This window comes from Myripristis murdjan, chromosome 16, assembly GCF_902150065.1.
Source record: "Myripristis murdjan chromosome 16, fMyrMur1.1, whole genome shotgun sequence".
NCBI lineage: Eukaryota > Metazoa > Chordata > Actinopteri > Holocentriformes > Holocentridae > Myripristis > Myripristis murdjan.
In genome coordinates this window covers 1,162,501-1,185,000 of record NC_043995.1, presented here as the reverse complement: position 1 = coordinate 1,185,000, position 22,500 = coordinate 1,162,501, and the positions used below count along the sequence as shown (strand labels likewise).

The following is a 22,500-nucleotide window of genomic DNA, read 5'->3' as shown; positions in this document are numbered from 1 at the left end:
CCGACGCTTTGCATTGCACTTGGTGATGTGTGGCTTGGCTGCAGCTGCTCGGCCATGGAAACCCATTCCATGAAGCTCTCTGCGTACTGTACTTGGGCTAATCTGAAGGTCACATGAAGTTTGTAGCTCTGTAGCAATTGACTGTGCAGAAAGTCGGCGACCTCTTTGCACTATGCGCTTCAGCATCCGCTGACCCCTCTCCGTCACTTTACGTGGCCTACCACTTCGTGGCTGAGTTGCTGTTGTTCCCAAACGCTTCCATTTTGTTATAATAGAGCTGACAGTTGACTGTGGAATATTTAGGAGCGAGGAAATTTCACGACTGGATTTGTTGCACAGGTGGCATCCTATGACAGTTCCACGCTGGAATTCACTGAGCTCCTGAGAGCGGCCCATTCTTTCACAAATGTCTTGTTTCACAGTCTGCATGCCTGAGTGCTTGATTTTATACACCTGTGGCCAGGCCAAGTGATTAGGACACCTGATTCTGATCATTTGAATGGGTGAGCGAATACTTTTGGTAATATAGTGTATATATATATACATACATTTTCATAATCATAGCCATAATAAAAAAGAGACATATTCCAGGTTTGAAATTGACATTCAAATGTTTTTTACAATAGTGAAATATGGGGCACCACGGTAACTCACCTGATAGAGCACGTACCATGTGACAAGGCTAAATCCTTATCTCAGTGGCTTGGGTTAGAATTCAGCCTGTCATTCCTTCTCTCTCCCTGCCTTTCCTAAAAAATAGCAAAATATGTATTGGCATCCAAACCATGCAGCAATGATGAGCAGTCTAGCATCAGTTTAGGCTTGACAACTTGACACCGTCGCTATTCAGAGAACACCTGAGTCTTTACCTATCTCCATACACAAACTGCAGAAAGAATTATTACTTATGTTACCTTCATTCCTTACCTTCATACCATGTAGTTTCAAAGCAGAGGGCACACTACTTTGCAGTGTTGTAGTTGAGTCAGTAGACCTTGAGTCCAAGTCAAGTCATAAGTCCTCAGTCAAGTCCTAGTCCGAGTTACTGTTACTTTTGCCTGAGCCTAAGTCACCTGTCCATGTCTGTGTTGATTTTCTAGCAGGGCTGGGCTGAACACACTTTTGCTTGTAATGCAGCATTCAGTATAAAAGCATGAATGGCATGAATCATTTAGGAAGTAAACCAAGTCTCTGTACCTCTGTATGACATACATGCTGTCTTACTCTGAAATGTTCAGGCACACCTCCTGCTTGGGGTCGTGCGTGAATAGGAGCAGAGATTGATATTCAGGCAAATCTGCACCACCAATTTCCCACCTCAAAGCCTATTAACATTTCAGGGAAAATGCCAGTAAGGCTGTGTTGTGAAAGAAAGCAACATTGTAACATGGAAGGGAAGGGCACGTAAATGTTCATCACATGGAGCAAGCGAAACAATCACAAGACTTTGCTGATAGCGTATTTTGAAGCTGTGAATTTGTATGCTCTTGCCTTGCGTTCTTTTTTCAAGAATGGCTGGAAACTAGACAGATTTAGCAATAAAGGAGCTCCTCTCAGTCTGTGCAGAGGATGAAATTGATATGAAGCTGTCTGGAACGGTTAGAGATGCTGTAGTGTAAGAAACAGGAACAGGAATTCTATGTCAGCCCGACATAATGAGGCAGAAGAGCCAAGTCTTAAGTCCTTTGACCCATCTATTCCAGTATTGCCATGGCATGTGTGAAAAGGTGCAAGACAGAAATGTTCCTGAATGTAGCTGCATATGTGAATGGTGAAAATCACTTCTAGTGCCTGGAAGATTATCCCAATAATTTACTGGGAACCATGTGTGAAAGAGGCTAAAGAAGAAAAAAATGTAAAGAATAAAGCTAAGAGCCCTCAACTATGGTTTCCGAGTTGAAAGGCATGTAGTCTGAATCATCAGCACTTGGGTCTGAGACCTACTTTGCAATGATGTGGTAAAGAAAAATTCATTCAAAGAATAGGACTTTGCCTCATTAGTTCAGCACAACTCTTTTACCCCATCACAACCACAAAGATCCGGTATTACAGTTCATTGTTCATGTTTTTTACATTAGAGATCAAAACATTAGATTCACCAGACACTGATCCCTGACATCTAGAATTAAGACTATATGAAACTGAGTTTTTATCCATGCTGAACTCTGACCTGCAAATTTGCACACTAGAAGTCTTCAGTGTCGTGGGAACCCCTGGGCTGAAAATCAAATATGGAAGAACCTCTAATTTTAGAAGTCTCCCACCATCAAACTCTATATAATACTATCCCAATATCCATTGCAGCTAACACATTTTTTTTTTTCAGTGAATCAAATGTAATGTGACCGCCCAATGAGCATTTGTCCATATCTGTGTATCTGTGATGGACTGGAGACCTGTCCGGGGTGTCTTGTTGCATTCTGGCATAGACTCCAGGGATCCACCACCCAAATGAAAATGACTGAATGAAGTTTGGTCATTTGAGGTCTGATCTACTATGGAGGAGAGTTAAGGATTTAAAGGCACTCATCATCACTTATGGCCCACTAGAAGTGCGTGGTGGCATCTGTATCTGCAGAGACCCTGCCCCCTGCCTGGATTTTTTTCCTTTGGTGAGCTTGGAACTCTTCTGGGCATCAGCCTTTGAATGGTGGAAAAATGATCCAGTGAGGTGAAATGGCAAGCAGACAAAGCTGGTTCCACAGTAAGAGTGAATCTGGAGTTGATTTTCACCCACTGGCGAGCACTGAGGGAGAGGACGAGGGTGAAAAGCAACACGGTCCTGTCCTCTTTTCTGTTGGACAGGTAGATGGTGGCCGGCAGTTAGCTCAGCCAGGGAGGATGGGCCAACTTTCAATGTTGTATTTACAAACCTCAGCAACAAATCCTACTCATTCTGCCTTTAAGATAACTAACCTGTGTTCACCCGATAGGTGTACTATACTAAGAAGAAACGGCGGGCCCAGCAGGTCCCCCCAGAGGACAGCAGCACCAAGAAAGAGAGAAAAGTCTACAACGATGGTTATGATGATGACAACTATGACTATATTGTTAAAAATGGAGAGAAGTGGCTGGACCGCTATGAGATTGACTCGCTCATCGGCAAGGGCTCCTTCGGACAGGTGAGGGTGGGGGGTCACTTCATCCCACTTTGTTTGTTGATGAAATCTCTCAGTGCATTTCCATGCACTGAGGTTACGCAGTGGCAGTTACCTGATTTCTGAAATGCCATGTAAGCAGGAAACCTGATTGCCATAATCTGTTTGAGATTTTTGAAAAACTCCAGTTAACACAGCTAGATTTCTGCCTCAGAAACCTGATTACTGGGTCTTGTAAACCCTTAGTTGTATTTTTGCTGGTGCACATTGTGAAGGAATTTCCTCTCACAGATGTGATGCATAGGTACTGCCTTAAGCAGTCAGGGTCAGCCTCTGTAGCTGTAGGACACATTTAGGTCCCTTTGGGCTGCTCTTCAGCCACTGTAAGCAGTTACACTGATAAGAGGGACTGTCTCCATGCTACCAAGGCCATAAGTCTGGGGCATGCCAGATGTTGGGAGACAAAGCCAGACAGATTGACACCTTACTCAAACACATAGGTGTTGACCCCTGGCATACTTGGGTAAGAATATCTCCCTTAAATTAGGCATGCCGGTGAGCAAACTCAGAATTGTTGTGGTACTACAATGTTCACACTTGTAGTGCTTCGGGCTTTGCAGTATGAAAATATATATCGTGTAACGATAGAGAAACGTCATTCATTCCATGTTTTTCTCTTTCGTTTATTTCATTGTGTCACAAATCAGCTCCCCAGTAATTTATTACGCTATTTCATAGTCTGTGATTTGGAGGATGCTTAGCGTTCCTCTGCACTCCACACATGAGCGTAGGCAACATAAACTAACAGCATATCATACATCATAACTCAGCTTAACTGAAGTCCTGTGTGGAAGTGTAGCGGTCCACATAGTGTGAGTGTCACACTTCACCGATCATTAGTACTCAAAACATTCACTCCAAAGCAACGTTTGGATTTATTTCTCAGTGTGAATTTAGTGGCTCCTTGCGGTCTGTAGAGTTTGGGGATGCGCTGGCAACATCACAACAGAGTCACAACCCCTGTACACACCCACAAAACATGGAGGTTCCGCAGCAAAAGTCTAGTGGACCTATGCAGCCTCGCATCACCCTACATGCAGGGCGGAAAAGTACAGAAAAGTAAATGGCCTAGGTGACGGCCTGTTGTGGGGATTTCCCCGATATGGGTGGCATTTGTGTTTTTCATTTCCTTACATTTTCATAAGCCATAGCGTTGACATAAAATTATTAAGCCTTCTTCAATGAATGTAGAACAGAAGGTTTTTACTTTCCTGGGCGTTGCAGTGTGTGTGTGTTTACTGTGTTAATCAGTTTCCTTATCTGCTCTCTACCCTCGCACATGCTCACAACCTAAAAAGCCATGGTACAATAATCAGGTTTACATGGCATTTGAGAAATCAGATAACTGCCTGTACAAGGCAAATAACCCAATTACTAAAGTGCATGTAAACACAGAGTGTCTGTCTGCAAGCTTATTGAAACACCCTTTCTTTCAAAAAGATTTCATTTTTTAAAATGATTTTTTATTTAATTTTTAATTTATTTTTAATTAATCTCACGGTTTAATCTGTGTTTAATGTGTGTTTAATGAATTTAATTTAAGTAATGAATTGTTTAATTCAATTTTTGGGTTGGTTATTTGTATGTGTTTTTTTATATATACACACTTAGATACACACTCAGTGGCCACTTTACTAGGTCCACCTGCACAATCTAATACAATCCAGTCCAACTGTTGTGCCATAAAGTTTCCTCTCCTGCTGCCTATAATGCTCAGCTTGTCTTGTTGTCACGGTAACAGAGGTGTTCATTCACTTCTATGTTTGGCATTGAGCTCATAGTTAGTGCTGCTGTTGGACTGGACTGCATTTGATTGACAGCTGTTTCCAATATTCTGTCCCCCTCAGGTATATAAATAGGGAGTAGAAAAATTTAGAAACGCCTCTCAATATAATGTAGTCCAGTACAAGACCTCTGCAAACTACAACCTCAATAATAAACATAAAATTAAATGTACACATTCTCTGCAATGTCAACAAAAACCAAACATTATAAACTATGTAAAAAGGTAGAATTCATGGCAGAGCTGTTGCATTGAACTGCATTAGATTGTACTAGTAGACCTAATAAAGTGGCCACTGAATGTAGATAGATATGTTTTTAAATGAGAATCTGTTCTTGGAACTGGCATTTCCTGGTTATCCTGTACCGGATATCTGTACTCCAAAGTATTTTTCCCCCCCTGTTTTCTGTTTGGATGAAGTGGACCTCAACCCACCAGTTGACAATCATTGACCTGGAGTGAAGACTCATGAAGACCTGGGAAACTGCAAATATTTCTCAGTGTGTGATGTTAAAGTCCAACCATGTTTTCCTGCAGGTGGTGAAGGCCTACGACCACCATGAGCAGGAATGGGTAGCCATTAAGATTATCAAGAACAAGAAGGCATTTCTAAACCAGGCACAGATCGAGCTCCGTCTGCTGGAGCTCATGAACAAGCACGACACTGAGATGAAATATTATATAGGTAAGACCCATATACTGATGCACACACATACGACACTGAGACAGAATATTATATCAGTGCACAATGCAACACACAGCACCAAGAAGAAGAAATGTTCAGGTATGATATGATCACTACAACACACTCAGTAGTGAAATTGAACATTACATAGATAAGATGTATACCTTGAACGGGATATGAGACTTTTTCATGTTCTGGACCCTTGAAGTGACCCCCAGTTCAAGTGATTTTGTCCTAAAGGGACCCTTACATCAAGAGATTTATTTGAACACAAGAAATCTGATGTCGATCCAGCGTCACTGATCTCGTGTTCAAATACATGATTTTAAGGTTGTTGTTATTGTTGTTGTTGTTTTTTTTATGTCATTTTGGGGTTTTTTGCAAATTTTCCAGTAATTTTCTGTCTTTCTTTCCTTCTTTGTTTCTTTCTTTCTTTGTTTCTTTCTTTCTTTCTTTGGCTAATTGTTTACTAATGTTCCAGTAATTTTTTTTTTTTGTTGTTACTAACCTTTTTTCATAGCAAATTGACTTAATTTCTTTCAAAAACATGGAAAAAAATTGTCAAAATATCACCTTTTCCAAATTACCAAAATTGGCAACTAAATATTTTTTAAACGACAAGAAAACTATATTTAAAATGATAAAAGTGATACATTTGGAGGTCAGATCAGTGATGTTGGATCAGATTTCTCTTGAAAGTGTCTGAATGCAGCCTAAACTATTACTCCTTTTGCTGAGGACCCAGAGGAAGACCCTGAAGGACACCTGGGGATCCCAAGACCCCACTTTGAAAATCACTGCCCAAAAACACACACATACAGATATATATGAGTTATGAGTTATATGTATGAGATATATATATATATATGAGTTTTCAGTGTGACACAGTCTCTCTCTTATGCCTCAGTATTAATATAGGCCAGTGACTTACTTATAACACACACACACACACACACACACACACACACACACACACACAGTTATACCCCTAATTGGCAGTCCAACTCATAGCCACACTGCTGTCAAGTGGCTCCAGCTTGGTCCAGTCATTACCTGTGAGTGTGATTTGAAAGGATGAGGATACAGTACATGTCATCAGATCTCATCAGATCATTTATACTGCCATGGGATACTAAAGCTCTCCACTGAAACACAGATTCATGAAATTCTTTAAGCATTTGTTGGCCCACCACAGCTGTTCATTGGATAGGGTCAAGGTTAGAGTGTGGATACTCGACCAGAGCCTGTCGAGGCCTGACAGGTTGGGCCAGGTTCAGACAATAATTTAGAAGCCATGTTCAGGTTCAGTCATGTCAACTTAATTTGAGTGAAACTCAAGTATAAAATAAATAAAAATGATGGGACTACTGTCTGTTCTGGGCAACTTCCTGTACAGGGCTGGAGTTTACATGACAACGCTGAAGGCAACATGTAGGCTTTTTCAGGCGGTGACTGTAACCTAGCAGTGGAGAACAAGCCAAACCTTGGGTTTAGGTCGAGTGTAGACACAAAAAAGAATGCCTGTCAGCTTTGGGTCATGCTCGGTTACTGTGCTCTCGGGCTCGAGTCGGGTTCAGACAACAATTTGTGGTCCGATCCACACTCTACCTAGGGTTATTATATATAGGATTAATATAAGCTCTGGACCATATGGCTATTAATTAAAGGAAAATTAATTTTGTTACTGAACGATGAAGTTACTCAGTAAAAATGTGCAAAGAAAATCCTTATCTCATGTTGCTAATGTGTTACATTTTTTTTTACATGTAAACAACAGGTTATACAGTGCACAAACAACTCAAACATTGTTTTCACTATTTTGTGCCACTATTTTGAGCTATTTAGCCACTTTGTCAGTTTTGAATCATTCTAAGATGACCTTCTGTGAACAACAGCTAGCTTGTACACAAGCCATTGAATATATCCTTGAAAAATCCTGGAAAATTATTTCCATAAAGGAGTGTGAACCCTGTGTAATGTTTTCCAGGCTATTTTTCTGCACCTGCTGTCCAGGAGAAGCCTGTAAACATAGATATATGTAGATATAGATATCAACATTTGTTTTATTTACTCCTTAAATAAAGAGTTTTGAAGAAAAGAGAAACAGGCAAAAAGAAATCACATTAAGAAATTAGATCTACAACAAAATAAATAATAAATGAACTGATAAATGAGTAGATAGCAAAAATCACCAATACCTACAGTAAGAAAAAGTGCTTTTACACTGTTTAAAATAGTCATGGACATAATCATGGACAGTTAAGGAGAAGTCCCGATTTGCCACAGGGCCACAAGCTGCAGAAGAAGCTGCAGATGATCACAGTCAGGTGGAGCAAGGCAAACCTTCTTATTGGATCCTCACTGCAGATTCTTCTCTCCTCTCCTCTTTCTCCCTGTCTTTCCTTCTGCCTCTGTCTCTGAACGTGTCTAGTCCACCTGAAGCGTCACTTTATGTTCAGGAACCACCTGTGTTTGGTGTTTGAGTTGTTGAGTTACAATCTGTATGATCTACTGAGGAACACCAACTTCAGAGGAGTCTCCCTCAACCTCACCAGGAAATTTGCACAGCAGCTCTGTACAGGTAGGAGCACGTGCACACACACAACACATGGATCTCCTCTCCACCAACGCCGGTGCCGGGGCCTGATCCAGAACCAGCTCCACACATTTCCATTGGAAAAAATACTGGTGCCGGTGACAAAAAGCGGGAGTAGCGGCTTTCCCAACAATGAAAAGACAAGCTAGCAGTGGTCTGATCAGAGATCAACACTGTACTGACACTCTCGGCTTCCTCAGAAATTCTATCCATCTTCCATGTTTGATATTTGGTAGTGAAACCTGTGGAAATGTGGGCCGGTTCTCAAAAGGCACCAAGGCAGAGCTGGTTCCACACCATCTCTGGCACTGGACTGGTGGAGAAGAGATGATGTTGATCACTAGGAGTCAGCTTGTAGATCCATTCTGCTTCTGGTATCATCAACATCACCATCATCACCATCATTATCATCTCATTTTCACTCATCAGATGCTTTGCTAGTTAAACAGCAGACCAAAGTAATAAGCTGCAGCCCACAGTCAGTATGACCTGTGCTTGAAACCAGATATTTACTCATTATGTCCTACACACTCATCAATATGTACTGCATGCTTCACACTCATACTATGGATTACCTCTGGAATTTAATCCTTTTAAACCTCACAAACTCACTTGATTTCTCTCAAAAACATGGGGAGGTGATTAGCAAATTTGCAAAAAATATATATTTAAAAGAATAAATGTAAATTCAGTTTTGAAACATCAGGTCAGTGACGCTGGTCATGAAAGGCATCTGAACACAGCCATATTACCAAGAAACAAGCATTTAACCCTTTGAAACATGGAAAAAAGGGAGATAAACAAATTAGCATGAAATGAACTGAATAATCTGAAAATGAGCAAGTGATAATAATAATAAGAAGAAGAAGAAGAAGAAGAATTTATTATTAGTGTTGTTGTTGTCATCGTCATTGTTAATCCAAAAAAATTCCCAAACAAAATGAAAAATAAAAAGAACTGAAGTAAATTTTGTTCGGAGGATGAAATCAGATATTTCAGGTAGTTAATCTACTGGACCTATATTCATGGTAAAACGCAATGACCCCTAAATAATTCCTTGCCCATGGCCCTCAGATGTGTAGGGACGGCACTGTTAATAGCTGTAGCCCAAAGAAGATGGAATGCACACCATGTTCAACAGATATTTTACTGTCTACAATATGTTTTTGTTTTTTTGTTTTTTGTTTTTTTCATTGTAAAATCATACTAAGAAAAAAAAAACTTTATCTTTCACCTCCTGTCAGTCTTACCAGCCTGTCTCCACTCCTTCTCCATGTTGTGTCCCCTGCTGGATCAACGGCTAAGTTAACTAGACTCTTGCCTCAGCCTTCTTCCATCCTCTGCTGATATGAGGGAATGTAGTGTAAGGGAATGTCTCGCCACCTACTGGTGTTAGCTAGTAATTGCTCCTCACATTTGTGGATTTGTTTCTACAGATCTCCTGTGGGATGAATTGGACAAAAATCTGCAAACAAATAGAAGGAAGTCAAAATGTCGCATGATCCACAAAAAAGACCATTTTACATTCACATTTTTGGTCCACAAAGGCAAGAATATGATTTCACATGCATTTCTTTACTCACACAAATTTGTTGTGTGAAATTAAAATAATGTATCCTGAGATATGCATTCAGAGTTAGTTATGCATGTTTTCAAATCACTCATAACATAATATGAATATTTGTGGAACATTATACACATACAGATTGCCCTCTGTGGGTTGAAGTCCAATTATAGTATCCATATTATATTGAAACAAATATTTACACTGCTGTTGTAATGTATTTGTTCTAACATGAACACTTTGTTGAGGCATTACTGTTATCCAGCTCTACATGCAGCTGTGCTTAGTTGGTATTTTTGAGCAGCAAATATTTTCTTTGTTACAGTGATGCCAGGGTGTCTGCAGGTCCGTAACAAGGCTAAACATTTCTCATGTTTCTGAAAACTCTAAATTTAGTGAATCTAATACTGCTTTTAGAATTACCTGGCATATTTACTCATGGAGAGGAAGCTGAGAAAATCCTTGCACTGAGAAAAAAACAGTCACAAATGGATTTATTGCATTACGACATAAGGCAGGGGTTTTCCAACCTTTTGGCGTTCTTGACCCCCCCAAGCTTACTTTAATTAAGCCACAGACCCCCATATGGAATGGTCTTGTCCCAGGGACACTGATGTGAACTAAAAAAGTATTTTGGTTCTGTTGTAAGTTGTTTAGCAAATTTACAAGATGATTAATAAATTAGCCAAAAAAAAGAAAAAGTTTAAAACAAATTTCAAGAAAATTATCAGAAAATTACAAAAAAAAAAAAAGAAAGAAAATCTGAAAGATAGCATAAAAATAAATGCTTTCACAAGCATTTAGATGTCATACTTGAATAGTGACAAATAGATTGAAAGTGGTGAGATCATATCATGTGAATTAATCACTCATATAGAAGCACATCAATGACCTCTTGGGTTCCTCGGACCTCACTTCTAAAACCACTGACCAAATTGATATTTATAAAACTTATAACAGTTCATACTGTACAATCTAGTTAAAGTTACCATATTCATACCTAATACTTATCTCTGCATTAAACAAAATACATAGTTCTTATCTTTGTATTTATCTGAAATGCTTATTTCAATAAGAAAAAGATGATGAATTTCAGTGAAATTAGTGGTGAAAAGTTGTGGTGGTATTAACTGTAACTCTGTGAGATGTGTAGACACCATGCTGTAGTAAATTACCAAGGCAGGCTGAACAGCAAGCAAGACCTTGTGAATGATCCTAATAATGACAATAATTATAATGTGCCTTTTTTCTACACAGCATTATTATTCCTGGCCACTCCAGAGCTGTCAATCATCCACTGCGATCTGAAGCCGGAGAACATTTTGCTGTGTAACCCTAAGAGATCTGCCATCAAGATAGTCGACTTTGGATCTTCCTGCCAACTCGGACAGAGGGTGTGAAACCCGCTCACTGACACCCATATACACACACATCCACACACACGCACAAATATAGCCGAAAACATTTACCATTTAGTTATTGTGTATCTATATGGTCAATTCATTTAAAATGAGAGTAAATAAGTCCTACTATCAGATTATTGTACATGTGGCCTAATTAAGAAGCTGTAAATCGGTTGAATTTTTTTCTTTCTTTCTTTTTTTTTTATGTTTGTTTGGTTTTTTTCCTTTTTTTCACAAATTAAGTGCTGATATCTTATCTGTCTGTCCATCTATCTGCCCGTCTGTCTGTCTGTCTGTCTGTCTATCTATCTATCTATCTATCTATCTATCTATCTATCTATCTAGTTTTATCTATATAGAGAGAGAGATGGAGAGTGAGAGTGAGAGAGCAAGAGAGAGATTTTTTTTAATTTACTTATCACTTTTGCTCTTAGAAGTGTCAGTTAACCCAAATTTACAGTATGGGATATATCAGGAAAAGTAAAAGTCAACCTATATGGAAAAAAAGAGGGAATGAGGATGATAGAGTCCCAGCCACAGACAATGTGCTTGAACATGTTGCTGTGTTGAACACTGATTTCTGCCACCCTGAGCTACCCAAATAAAAAGAGCTTAGCACCTCACAGTGGACAGTGATGGGAACAGCAGTGGCAACAGATTGGCTGATGTTTGGCTAATTAAAAGCATAGGTCCACACCAGTGATTTTCAGTGTTTGGCCTGTTTACCACAATCTACCCACATTTTACATTGCAACAAAACATTTTACAAATCATGCAGGGGTAGTAAAGATTTCACAATATATAATCAAAATCCCTCCATTTTCAAATATGAATTTTTGGTTGAAACGCCCACCTTATAATGTTCTGTTTCTGTGGCTAACAAAATGGTCACCAGTCATAAACCATAGAACTGATAATTTGCTGAGTAAGGCAAACTTTTCCTTGGGGACTATTTTCCCAGGTGGAGGTGCTGCTGCTGCTTTTGGGAAAGCTAATGTGGACGACTTTATTACAGTGCTAAAATACTGATAGTGATAGTGATAAAAGTTTGAAGTCTCTGAAAGTTCATTTACATATCATAGTGGAATGAATGGAAACCAACAGCTGCATAAAAGATAGGAAAAATTATATCTATGATCAGATTAGCAGAAACATTAAGTACATACATTTTGTAGGTACTACGCTAAACATGTAAAATCACTGGGATGAGTTAAGATGTACCTTTATTGATCCCCAATAGGGGAAAATCAGTTTGACACAGCAGCACAAGCTAAAATTGTGCATTTGATTTATACAAGGTAAAATAGGAATATTGCCATAAAGTAGATCTGTATGTATGTACGTTTGCAATATCTGTATGTATGTACTATATATGTTCCCAAGCTGTGGCTGCATCCACACATATGTTAACTCATTTCTAATTTCTAATTTACCTCTGTGTGTGCATTTCACTTTTTGCAATATTTGTCAAGAGTATGTAAAAAAAGATATGAGACTAAACCAAGCCAGACTCTCCTTCATGCTACTGCTTGGAAACTCAACTTCTCCTCCTCTGCTTCCCCTCCTCCTGACACACCTTCCTCTGTGACCTCTTCCAGATCTACCAGTATATCCAGAGCAGGTTTTACCGTTCTCCAGAGGTTTTGCTAGGGATGCCATACGACCTGGCCATCGACATGTGGTCTCTGGGCTGCATCCTGGTGGAGATGCACACTGGAGAGCCTCTCTTCAGTGGATCCAACGAGGTACAAGCAACACCACCACCAACACACCGCACAGTCCAATAGTGGGGTGCAGCTGACACAGATTCAAAAGGCACATTTTCACAGGAGAAAGGAGTAAGCCAGCCAGTGTTGGGTAAAAGTAATCAAGTAAAGTTCTTCATTCTTTTCTGCAATCATATTACCTTACCAATTACTCTCTCTAAAAAGTAATTTGATTACTCTTTACTTGTTTTATTTTCTGAAACCCAGATCAGTCCTTATCAGAAGAACAATATCATATGAGTACCAAAATATATGAGTATTGATCTAGAATCAGTTTTGCAACATAATAAGCTCATATTGTATCTCTCAGAAAGCCCCATGCTCAAAAAACAGAAGCAATGACAATTTTGTTCAACTTGATTTTAGAAATGTCAGGTCTTTAAAGTCATTATATAGACTTCAGTTGTAATTCACAAGCTCGTAATTTCCACATAAACATTTGATGTAATTCCACTTATCCATCTAGTTTTTGTCAAATTGAATCAAGTTCATCTGCATCAGGGTCAACATTTCTGATGTGAAAAATTCTTAACACTGCTTTTATACTTTCTACCTGCTCCACTTACATGTTGGGAAAATGCCTGTTCCATAGTAACCCAACTTACTTTCTGCTTACCTGAAATCCTTCCCTACAGTAAGAGATTCAGTCCAAGGCATGTCCTCAGCTGTCCCAGGGCTTGCTTAGGCTTAGTAGCAGCCATCTAACCCTAAAGGAGACAACCTAACGGTTCATTTAAGAAAGAACTGAGCACATGCCTGCCCATAACTGACCTCTGAACTGGAGCAAATATATAGTACCTACCTTTATGATGACCTGCTAGATATGTTTTAAAATTTTTTATCTTTTTCTTGTCCCCTTAGTATTCAAATTTATTTGTAATACCAAACCAGAGACTTAAAAAGTCATGCAAAGGCCAACAGGGTGGGGTGTTAGTATCTTTCTTTCTTTCTTTATTATTCTTTCTCTTTATTATTTTTTTTTTTCATCTTTTTTCATGTACCATAAAATGTGAAAAATGGGCAACTTAACAAGCCTTAAGATTTGTTAAATTTGTTTTAAAAGGTGCTCAAGAAGCAACTGCCTCATATCTCCAGATACCCTCTAAAGAAGGGGCAAGATATCACCATGCTAAATGCTGTGTCTTTTTCTTTTTTTGGTCTTTGTCATTCTGGGGCTGATTTAGAGCCATTATAGTGATCTATGCAGCCAAATTAGCAAGAAATGACCAGAATATGAACAAGAAATGAGTAAGTTTTTTAAAAAAAAAAAAAATCAATAAATAAAAAATGAATTAAAACCTTTTGAACCTTTCCTTGGTGTCAAAAGCTCAGGCACAGCTTTTGTTTGGAGCGTGAAGCTGCGGGTGAAGTTGTTACAGCATGAAGCAGCTGGAAAAACAAACTTGAATGTATTGATTCTACTTAATATGTAAAAGCAGGGGACTTCATTCAGCTTGTTTCTGTTGTGTTCATTCTGCTATCTTAATTGCTACTTTAGCAACTAATAGATAATTTTAGACAGTGTAATGTTATTTGAGCAAGATTACAAAAATGATCATTATTATTATCATTTACAGTATGGCTTTTAGTTCTTCAGTTTTTTATTTGTGTGTATAATAAAATCAAACAAGAGAAGAGATGTACAATAACATGCACAAAAAATGGGCTAACACTGAAATTAAACACCATTGTATATGCATGCATATGCAAATTTACAAACGCACGCAAATATTCTCAAAATATTGAAAAGAAAAAAGAAAAATACAGGGAAAAATCAAGGAAAAGATTAATAAGGATTGCAATAACATTTATTTACTTTTTTCATACACTGTTGTTATACCACATTTACATTGTGCTCTAGTTTTTCAAGAGAAGCTGTTTAAGATCTTTTATCTTTTTTACCTGAAATGAGTGAGTGCAAAGTGGGCCTGTTTCCCTGACTGAGAACACCTGACTCTGTATATCAGCATATCTGTTGATCTGGGACTTTGTTTCAAAGACTTTATCCAGCAGATGTCACTGTTGGCTTCTTGTTGGCCCTGTGTTCAGTATTGGCTTGGTCTCTGTGACAAAAAAAGGCTTGACTGGAGTTCTGTGAAACTTAAATTCAGGTGGTCGGGTTTTTACATGAAGCAACCTGTCTTGTTCCTGGTGTTGAAACCTTATCAAACCTGCTTCTGCACTCACTCACATATACTTAGAATGTACAGTAGAATCTCCCACTGTGTACACATGTCAACCTATGATTTTGTGTGTGTGTCTGTGTGTGTGTGTGTGTCTGTGTGTGTGTCTGTGTGTGTGTGTCTGTGTGTGTGTGTGTGCAGGTGGACCAGATGAATAAAATTGTTGAGGTTCTTGGTGTTCCTCCTAGCCACATGCTTGATGCTGCTCCTAAAGCCAGGAAGTATTTTGACAAGCTGTCAGACGGTCTGTGGACAGTGAAGAAGAACAAGGACATTAAGAAGGTACTTCATCTTGCACCTGCTGGGACTGCTAGTGCCAAAAATGAGTTCAGTGAAAGTCAGAATGAGTAAGATTTCTTGTTGTTGTTTGTAAACACAACATGGCAAACCTTACCCAACCTGGCTAAGCTAACTGCTGGCATCAAGTTTTTGTTTCCTACGATGGCGACTGAACAAAATGTAAAACATTCCATGGCCACTCTAGGAATATACACTACTCCCAAAAAGTTAGGGATATTCGGCTTTCGGGTGAAATTTCAGGATGAACCTAAAATGCATTATAACCTTTACAGGTGAACTTAATGTGACCTTCTGTAAACTTTTGAATGCACATGTCCAACTGTTCAGTGTTTCAGTACTTTTTGCACAAGTTGCTGTTCTCTAACAAGGAGTTTAACGGCAAAATTCACATCAGGTGTTTGATGCTCCAGCTCATCGAGGTCGTATCATTAGGGAACGGCTGCTGGAGACTGGGGTACCTCAGATGGAGTGGCCTGCACTTTCTCAGACCTGCATCCCATAGAAAACCTATGGGATCAGCTGAGTCGCCATGTAGAGGCTGGAGCTCTGTACCCCAGAACCTCAATGTCCTGAGGGCCGCCCTTCAAGAAGAGTGGGATGCCATGCCTCAGCAGACAATGAGTACGTTTACATGCACACCATATTCCGGTTCGGCTCAATATTCCGGCTAAGGTAACTGCGCCGCGGCAACTGGAATATTCCGTTTACATGTTACTTGGCATGCCCCCGTGTTTCGGCGTATTCCACTCTCTGACGTAATGCGACACTCAGCCGCGGGGGGCAGCAGCACGCGTATAGGCGTCTGGTCTGCCGGAAAAACAGACGAAGAAGTCTTCTTCCTCGTCTTCCTCTACTTTTTCTTCTTCTTCTGTCGCTATTTCTATGTTTTCTCCCATCGTTTTACTCCGTGATATTTAAGTCTTTCATTAGCTGAAGGTGGACTGCAGTCTCCTGGCTCTTGCTGCTGTTCGCCCTGCCGTTTTCCCCGCTTGCAGGTAACCATAGCAACAAAGACGCCACAGACGCCTTGTGAGTCGAGCATGCGCAGTCGTGACTGAATATTCCGGTTCGGGGAGTTTTCCAACTAAGGTGTTTACAAGCCCCAATATTCCGGTTGGAACAGGAATATTCCAGGGGGCTTATTCGGAATTCTCTCCAACCGGAATATGACCTTAATCGGGTTCGGTGCGTGTTTACATGACACGTGCGCAACCGGAATATTGCGAATATTCCGGTTAATACAGGAATAAGGTCTGCATGTAAACGTGCTCAATAAGTCGACTTGTGAACAGCATGAGACGTCGCTGTCAAGCTGTAATTGATGCTCAAGGGCACATGACAAGTTATTGACACTGACATTTTTTGTTGTGGTATATCCACCACTGTTGTTGGCTTTTGTTTCAAGAAATTGTTTGAGATGAGGAAATCACCAGTGTATGCTTCTACTTAAATGCCCTACTTTCATGATATAATATCACTGTAGCGTGAACATTTTACATTTTCCATAAATTTCACCCAAAAGCCAAATATCCCTAACTTTTTGTGAGTAGTGTACTTTGGCCCGCCAGCACCTACCTGCCCTCATCCTCTCCATCAGTGCTCGCCAGCAGATGAAAGCCAACCCCAGATTCACTCTGGTTGTGGAGCAAAATTTGTTCACTTGTTGTTTCTCCTCGCTACATTTCCTTTTCCACGGTCCGCATCCACAATTTTCGTAGCTTCCTGTTAGATGTCACGCTATCATTCTGGCATTGCTCAGTGTTATTGGCTGAGAGCGACACGCCCAAAGGCCAACGCCCAGGAGAGCCCCAAGCTCAGCAAAACAACAAAATCCAGGCAGAGGGCAGCGTCTCTGCAGATATACTCACCAACACACACTTCTAGTGGCTCATAAGCGATGATTGAGAGGGGTTATTTCTGTATGAGTCAATCCATTGTTTTTTTTAGGAGAATCCTGCTCATTCTGTCTGTCATTTAGCATGTGCCTTCATCTTGGTAATAAATAAATAAATAAATAAGTCAAATAAATCAAATCAAATCAAATCAAATTGGTCCTCGTGAATTGCCACACCTACATTCTTGAATGACATGGAGATTCCTGAGGTCTGGAAGAGATACCTGATTGGCTGGTCAACAAATTCTTTGATGACGCCTTTACTTAATAGAAGTAAACAAACATGCTAGTGGTTGTGAGCAACTATGATGTTTATTTTATTGATAATATACATGAACAAAGCACAAAAACAGCACCATCTGCATCAGTATACAAAAGAGATACAGATTTATACAAAGCAAAGAAAGCAAGGAAGATTTCAGGTTTGAAATTTTTGCTAAAATCAGAATTAAATTTTTGACATAGAATGCTTTTTCATCCTTATGTTCATATTCATAATAGCCAAATACAATATATTTAAGGGAAACAGAGAAGTTTTCTAGAATTTTGTCAGCGAATCAAAAAGTTTTTGCAACGACGCCTTATTACGCAATCATTTAACCTACTGTGATTGGTTTAATGCTGCCCAGTGGTCTTGGTCCATAGGTGGGACAAGCACTGACTTTGGTAAATTATATCTGATTAGAGACATGGCCAGAACCCATTGAATTACAGAATGATCTGTGGGGTCTGGAAACTAGGCTAACATTCATCACTATCATCATACTCCCCTCCAGTGTTATATTATTGATGCATAGTTTGGATGTGATCAGATTTTCCACCCAGAGTTTCTCATTTCTCAGAGTTTCTCACAAAGCAAAGGAATTTTTTTACATTTTTTGTTGAATTTTTCGCAAACCGAGAACCAATTGTAGGATAGAATCCAACATCAAAATATATCCCCAAAAAATCCAGATTAAGATCTGTGCTATTAATCAAGGTTGGAATAACAGCAATAGAATCCTTTTGAAAAGTAACAGAATGTTCATTGTCCAATCAAAACTGTGCAACAAGTGTTGTGAGGATATTAATTTACCTAGGGCTTTGATTTTCAATGAATCCTTAACCTCATTAACTTTATTAACCCTGGGTTAATAAGTATTAGTGTGAATCAAGGCTAACCTAACCACTGTGTAACCAGTGCTGAGAAATACCCTTCTGATGTGAACAGCCAAGCTCCTGCACGTGTGTGATTTTGCATCTGCAGCAAGACTAACAACATTACTGTGAGAGAAGTCTAAGAGATTCGCTGACAGAAATATATTTCACACTTACCAACACTCCCAATTTTCATGGGAGTCTCCTTATTTTTAACCCTTTGTCACACAGTACTCCCGATGAGTAATTTCCCATTAATCTCCCAGTATCATAGTAATACAAATCAAAGGGCTGTTTTCAGTTTTTTAAATGTAGCAATTTAATCACAGGATTTTTTTCAGGATTTTGAGAGAATGAAGATGATAGATGAACTAGAATGACACAACCTGTTGCAGGATAATAAGAAAAGCATGAGATTCTACTGCTAACTCATAATCCTGTTACAGTGGAACCTGCAGTGGATAGCTGCTCGATTGCACTTTTAATGTTATTATTGTAATACACAGGCCTTCTGCAATAAAACAAACAAACAAACAAAAAAAAAAACACTTTATCACAAGTTTAGGCCTAAGTGTGTGAATGATGAAAACTGCTCTGACCTAAATAAATCTAAATTCACTGCCTTTTAAATGGTTGCCCCAGATGAATGTAAGTTACTATAGGAATATTACAGGTGACAGCAGTATTTACCCAGAGACTGAGGAACATCTAGTTCAGCAGTTGATGATTAATAAAGTTATTTAAGAATGTTCAAAAGCATTCAAACTTATTCTCATTAATAAACATTTTATAATTATAAGTGCTACAGATTCATCTTCCTATAAATCAGTAATAATATATCAGAGCCACATGACAGTTAATATCACACATTCAGAAAGCGCTCAGTAGACGAGGGGGTAAGAGTAGATCAAGATGTTTGACAAAATGCAACCATCAGAACAAGGAAGTAGGCCCAGCAGCAGCAGAACTGCATCATGAAACAGTGTTGGACGGTGAGAGTACATGAGCACTATTTAACTGTAGAAATAATCAGGCTTTGAAATCTGCTGTCCAGTACAGGTGCTGCTCACAGAACTGCCTTCAGAACAGACACTTTAAATGGAGTTGCGGCTTGGCCATATATTAGGTTTTCACCTGGTGATGTGTTTTTTTGTTTGTTTGTTTTGGTTTATCACATTTGCAGGTTGAATTATCCCAACGTCATACTTTTCTATACAGTAATGGTTGTGTGTTTGTGTGTGTTTTCTCAAGGAGTATAAGCCCCCGGCCACGCGACGTCTCCATGAGATTTTGGGTGTAGAGACAGGAGGGCCAGGGGGCCGGAGGGCTGGAGAGCCAGGACACGCCCCCTGTGACTACCTGAAGTTTAAAGGTAGGACACACTGGCTCTTTATGAGAATTACTGGCAATATGTAGCAGACACAGTGTGTGATCATTGTTTGTGCTCTCCCTCTTGCAGACCTAATCCTGCGCATGCTGGACTATGACCCTAAGAGCCGCATCACACCGTTCTATGCCCTGCAGCACAACTTCTTCAAGAAGACAACAGACGAAGGAACTAACACCAGTTCATCTACATCCACCTCTCCTGCCATGGACCACTCCCATTCAACCTCCACTACTAGCTCTGTCTCCAGCTCTGGTATAACACCAGTCCCAACACACACACACACACACACACACACACTGGCCCTAACCTTACAGTCCATTGAGCACGTTTACATGCACACCTTATTCCTGTTTTAACCGGAATATTCGCAATATTCCGGTTGCGCACGTGTCATGTAAACACGCACCGAACCTGATTAAGGTCATATTCCGGTTGGAGAGAATTCCAAATAAGCCCCGTGGCATATTCCTGTTCCAACTGGAATATTGGGGCATGTAAACACCTTAGTCGGAAAATGCCCCGAACCGGAATATTCAGTTCGATTCGCAAGGAATTCTGGGGCGTCTTTGTTGCTATGGTTACTGCAAGTGCGGAAAACAGCATGGCAAACAGCAGCAAGAGCCAGGAGACTGCAGTCTGCCTTCAGCTGATGAAAGACTTAAATATCATGGAGGATATCGGTGGGAGAAAACATAGAAACAGCGACAGAAGAAGAAGAAAAAGAAGAAGAAGACGTTGAAGAAGACTTCTTCTTCTGTATTTCCGGCAGACCAGACGCCTATACACGTACTGCTGCCCCCCGTGGCTGAGTGTTGCATTACGTCAGAGTGGAATACGCCGAAACACGGGGGCATGCCAAGTAACATGTAAACAGAATATTCCAGTTGCCGCGGCGCAGTTACCTTAACCGGAATATTGACCCGAACCGGAATATGGTGTGCATGGAAACGTAGTCACTGACAGCTCTGTCTCTACTTTGCCTTTGTTCAGATGTGATTATTGTGACACACTAAATTGTCTTGTCCTAAGCCCTAATCTCTAGTCCAACACACTCTGAGCTGTAGCTTGATGAAAGAAGCTCAGTTCAAGGAATAGTTCACCCATTTTGAAGAATGTGATATTATTCCACTTCCCCCCAGCTGTTCTGTAGGACAGTAGTCATGCTATCTTCCTCTCCTTGTTACTGATGGCTGGTTCTGGCTGCCCCACCCCCCACCGCCCCACCTGCCTCAGCTAACATTTTATTTTGCCAAAAACCCAATTGCTTATCTTAAATACATTTCCAGGTTAGACCTTAACAGGTGAAACAAGTATCACAGCTAAAGAAATGAGTTGATCGAGGCAGTAAAACATCACATGTTCTTTTGACCTCATGACTTTTGGTCATCAATAAAGCTGTTGACTATTTGGCAAGAATTTGTCTTGCTCAAACATCAGAGGTCCACTCTGAGATAATGACCGGGTTCTTCAGATGAAAAGCTTTCTGACTGTCTCCATCTGTTTATGTGTCCAGGTGGCTCCAGTGGTTCTTCCAATGATAACCGTAACTACCGCTACAGCAACCGCTACTACAATTCTGCTGTTACACACTCTGACTATGAGATGACCAGCCCTCAGGTACCAGCAACACTACACATCTCTGGCACTTCAGAAGTTAGTAACTACAAACTGCTTTTTCAAGAACTACAAATACAAACCGAACACACAAAGCACTTCATCTGTATTTAATATTACACAGCAGAACTTACATTGAAATTCAGTAGGGTGTGTCTCAGGTGATCCGATCACACATGTCCCGTCCAGGTGTGAATGGGACACCTCCAGAGGTGAACGTCAATGTGTCCCAACAACACAGGGAGAAAACCTACTTGCTTTGTGGAAGGAAGAAGCTTTTGATAGAGAAAACTGTGGAGAGAAATTCTGATTTGATGATTTTGTTTATTTGGCGATGAAATGATGGTGTCGTCTAATAAATAAATAAATAAATAAAGACAGTGGGTGGGGCTTATTGGGAAGATTTTGACAGCATGGAAAATGAAGAAGTGAGAATGATGAGGGGCCCTGAGGGAGCTGGAGTAAATTCCAGAGCAGTTTTCATTATGACAGCCAGTGTTGATTTAGTTTCAGTCGCAGTCTTTTGCCAGTCTTAGTCTTAGCCACATTTTAGTCATTTGAATTATGTTGGTTTAAGTTTAGCTTTTGTTTATAAAAACTGAAACTAGCTGATGAGAACAAATGTTTCAATCTAATCCTACCGAATCATTTTCACATTTATTTTCTCTTTGAAATTCCTCATTCAATTATTTGTTAGTGGCCTTTATTCACAAAGTGTTTTACATTCCTTCTTTTGTATAGTATTTTGTATCTAGCTTTTGTTTTTATTCCGTGTTAAATATCAAAAGTAAAATTTGCCCATATATCTGTTCCCTTCCAAATTGAGGCTGGGAGCTGTGTTTCCATTCCTTTATTTTTGGCATTTATTTCTTTTTCATTTTCTGATGAAAATGTCATTATATTTTGTCATAGTTTTTGTCAACAAAGGCTCATTTTTAATTTTCATCTCACAAAAAATGTCATTGACCAGTAGTGTTAGTCATAGTTCTAGTCAACAAATGAAACACTTTCCACAATATTTCAAATT

The 22,500-nt window shown here is 39.7% G+C and overlaps 1 protein-coding gene across 2 annotated transcripts in view; it reads left to right on the top strand.

Moving 5' to 3' along the window:
- Positions 1–22,500, top strand: part of dyrk1b (dual-specificity tyrosine-(Y)-phosphorylation regulated kinase 1B) — a 118,212-nt gene that overhangs the window by 93,107 nt on the left and 2,605 nt on the right. For both annotated transcript variants that reach the window (XM_030071610.1, XM_030071609.1), the window contains exons 4-12: positions 2,934–3,122; positions 5,479–5,626; positions 8,058–8,207; positions 11,044–11,180; positions 12,788–12,934; positions 15,280–15,420; positions 19,721–19,841; positions 19,929–20,111; positions 21,373–21,476. In XM_030071610.1, coding sequence (XP_029927470.1) covers positions 2,934–3,122; positions 5,479–5,626; positions 8,058–8,207; positions 11,044–11,180; positions 12,788–12,934; positions 15,280–15,420; positions 19,721–19,841; positions 19,929–20,111; positions 21,373–21,476 — 1,320 coding nt within the window. The remainder of the gene's footprint in view (positions 1–2,933; positions 3,123–5,478; positions 5,627–8,057; positions 8,208–11,043; positions 11,181–12,787; positions 12,935–15,279; positions 15,421–19,720; positions 19,842–19,928; positions 20,112–21,372; positions 21,477–22,500) is intronic.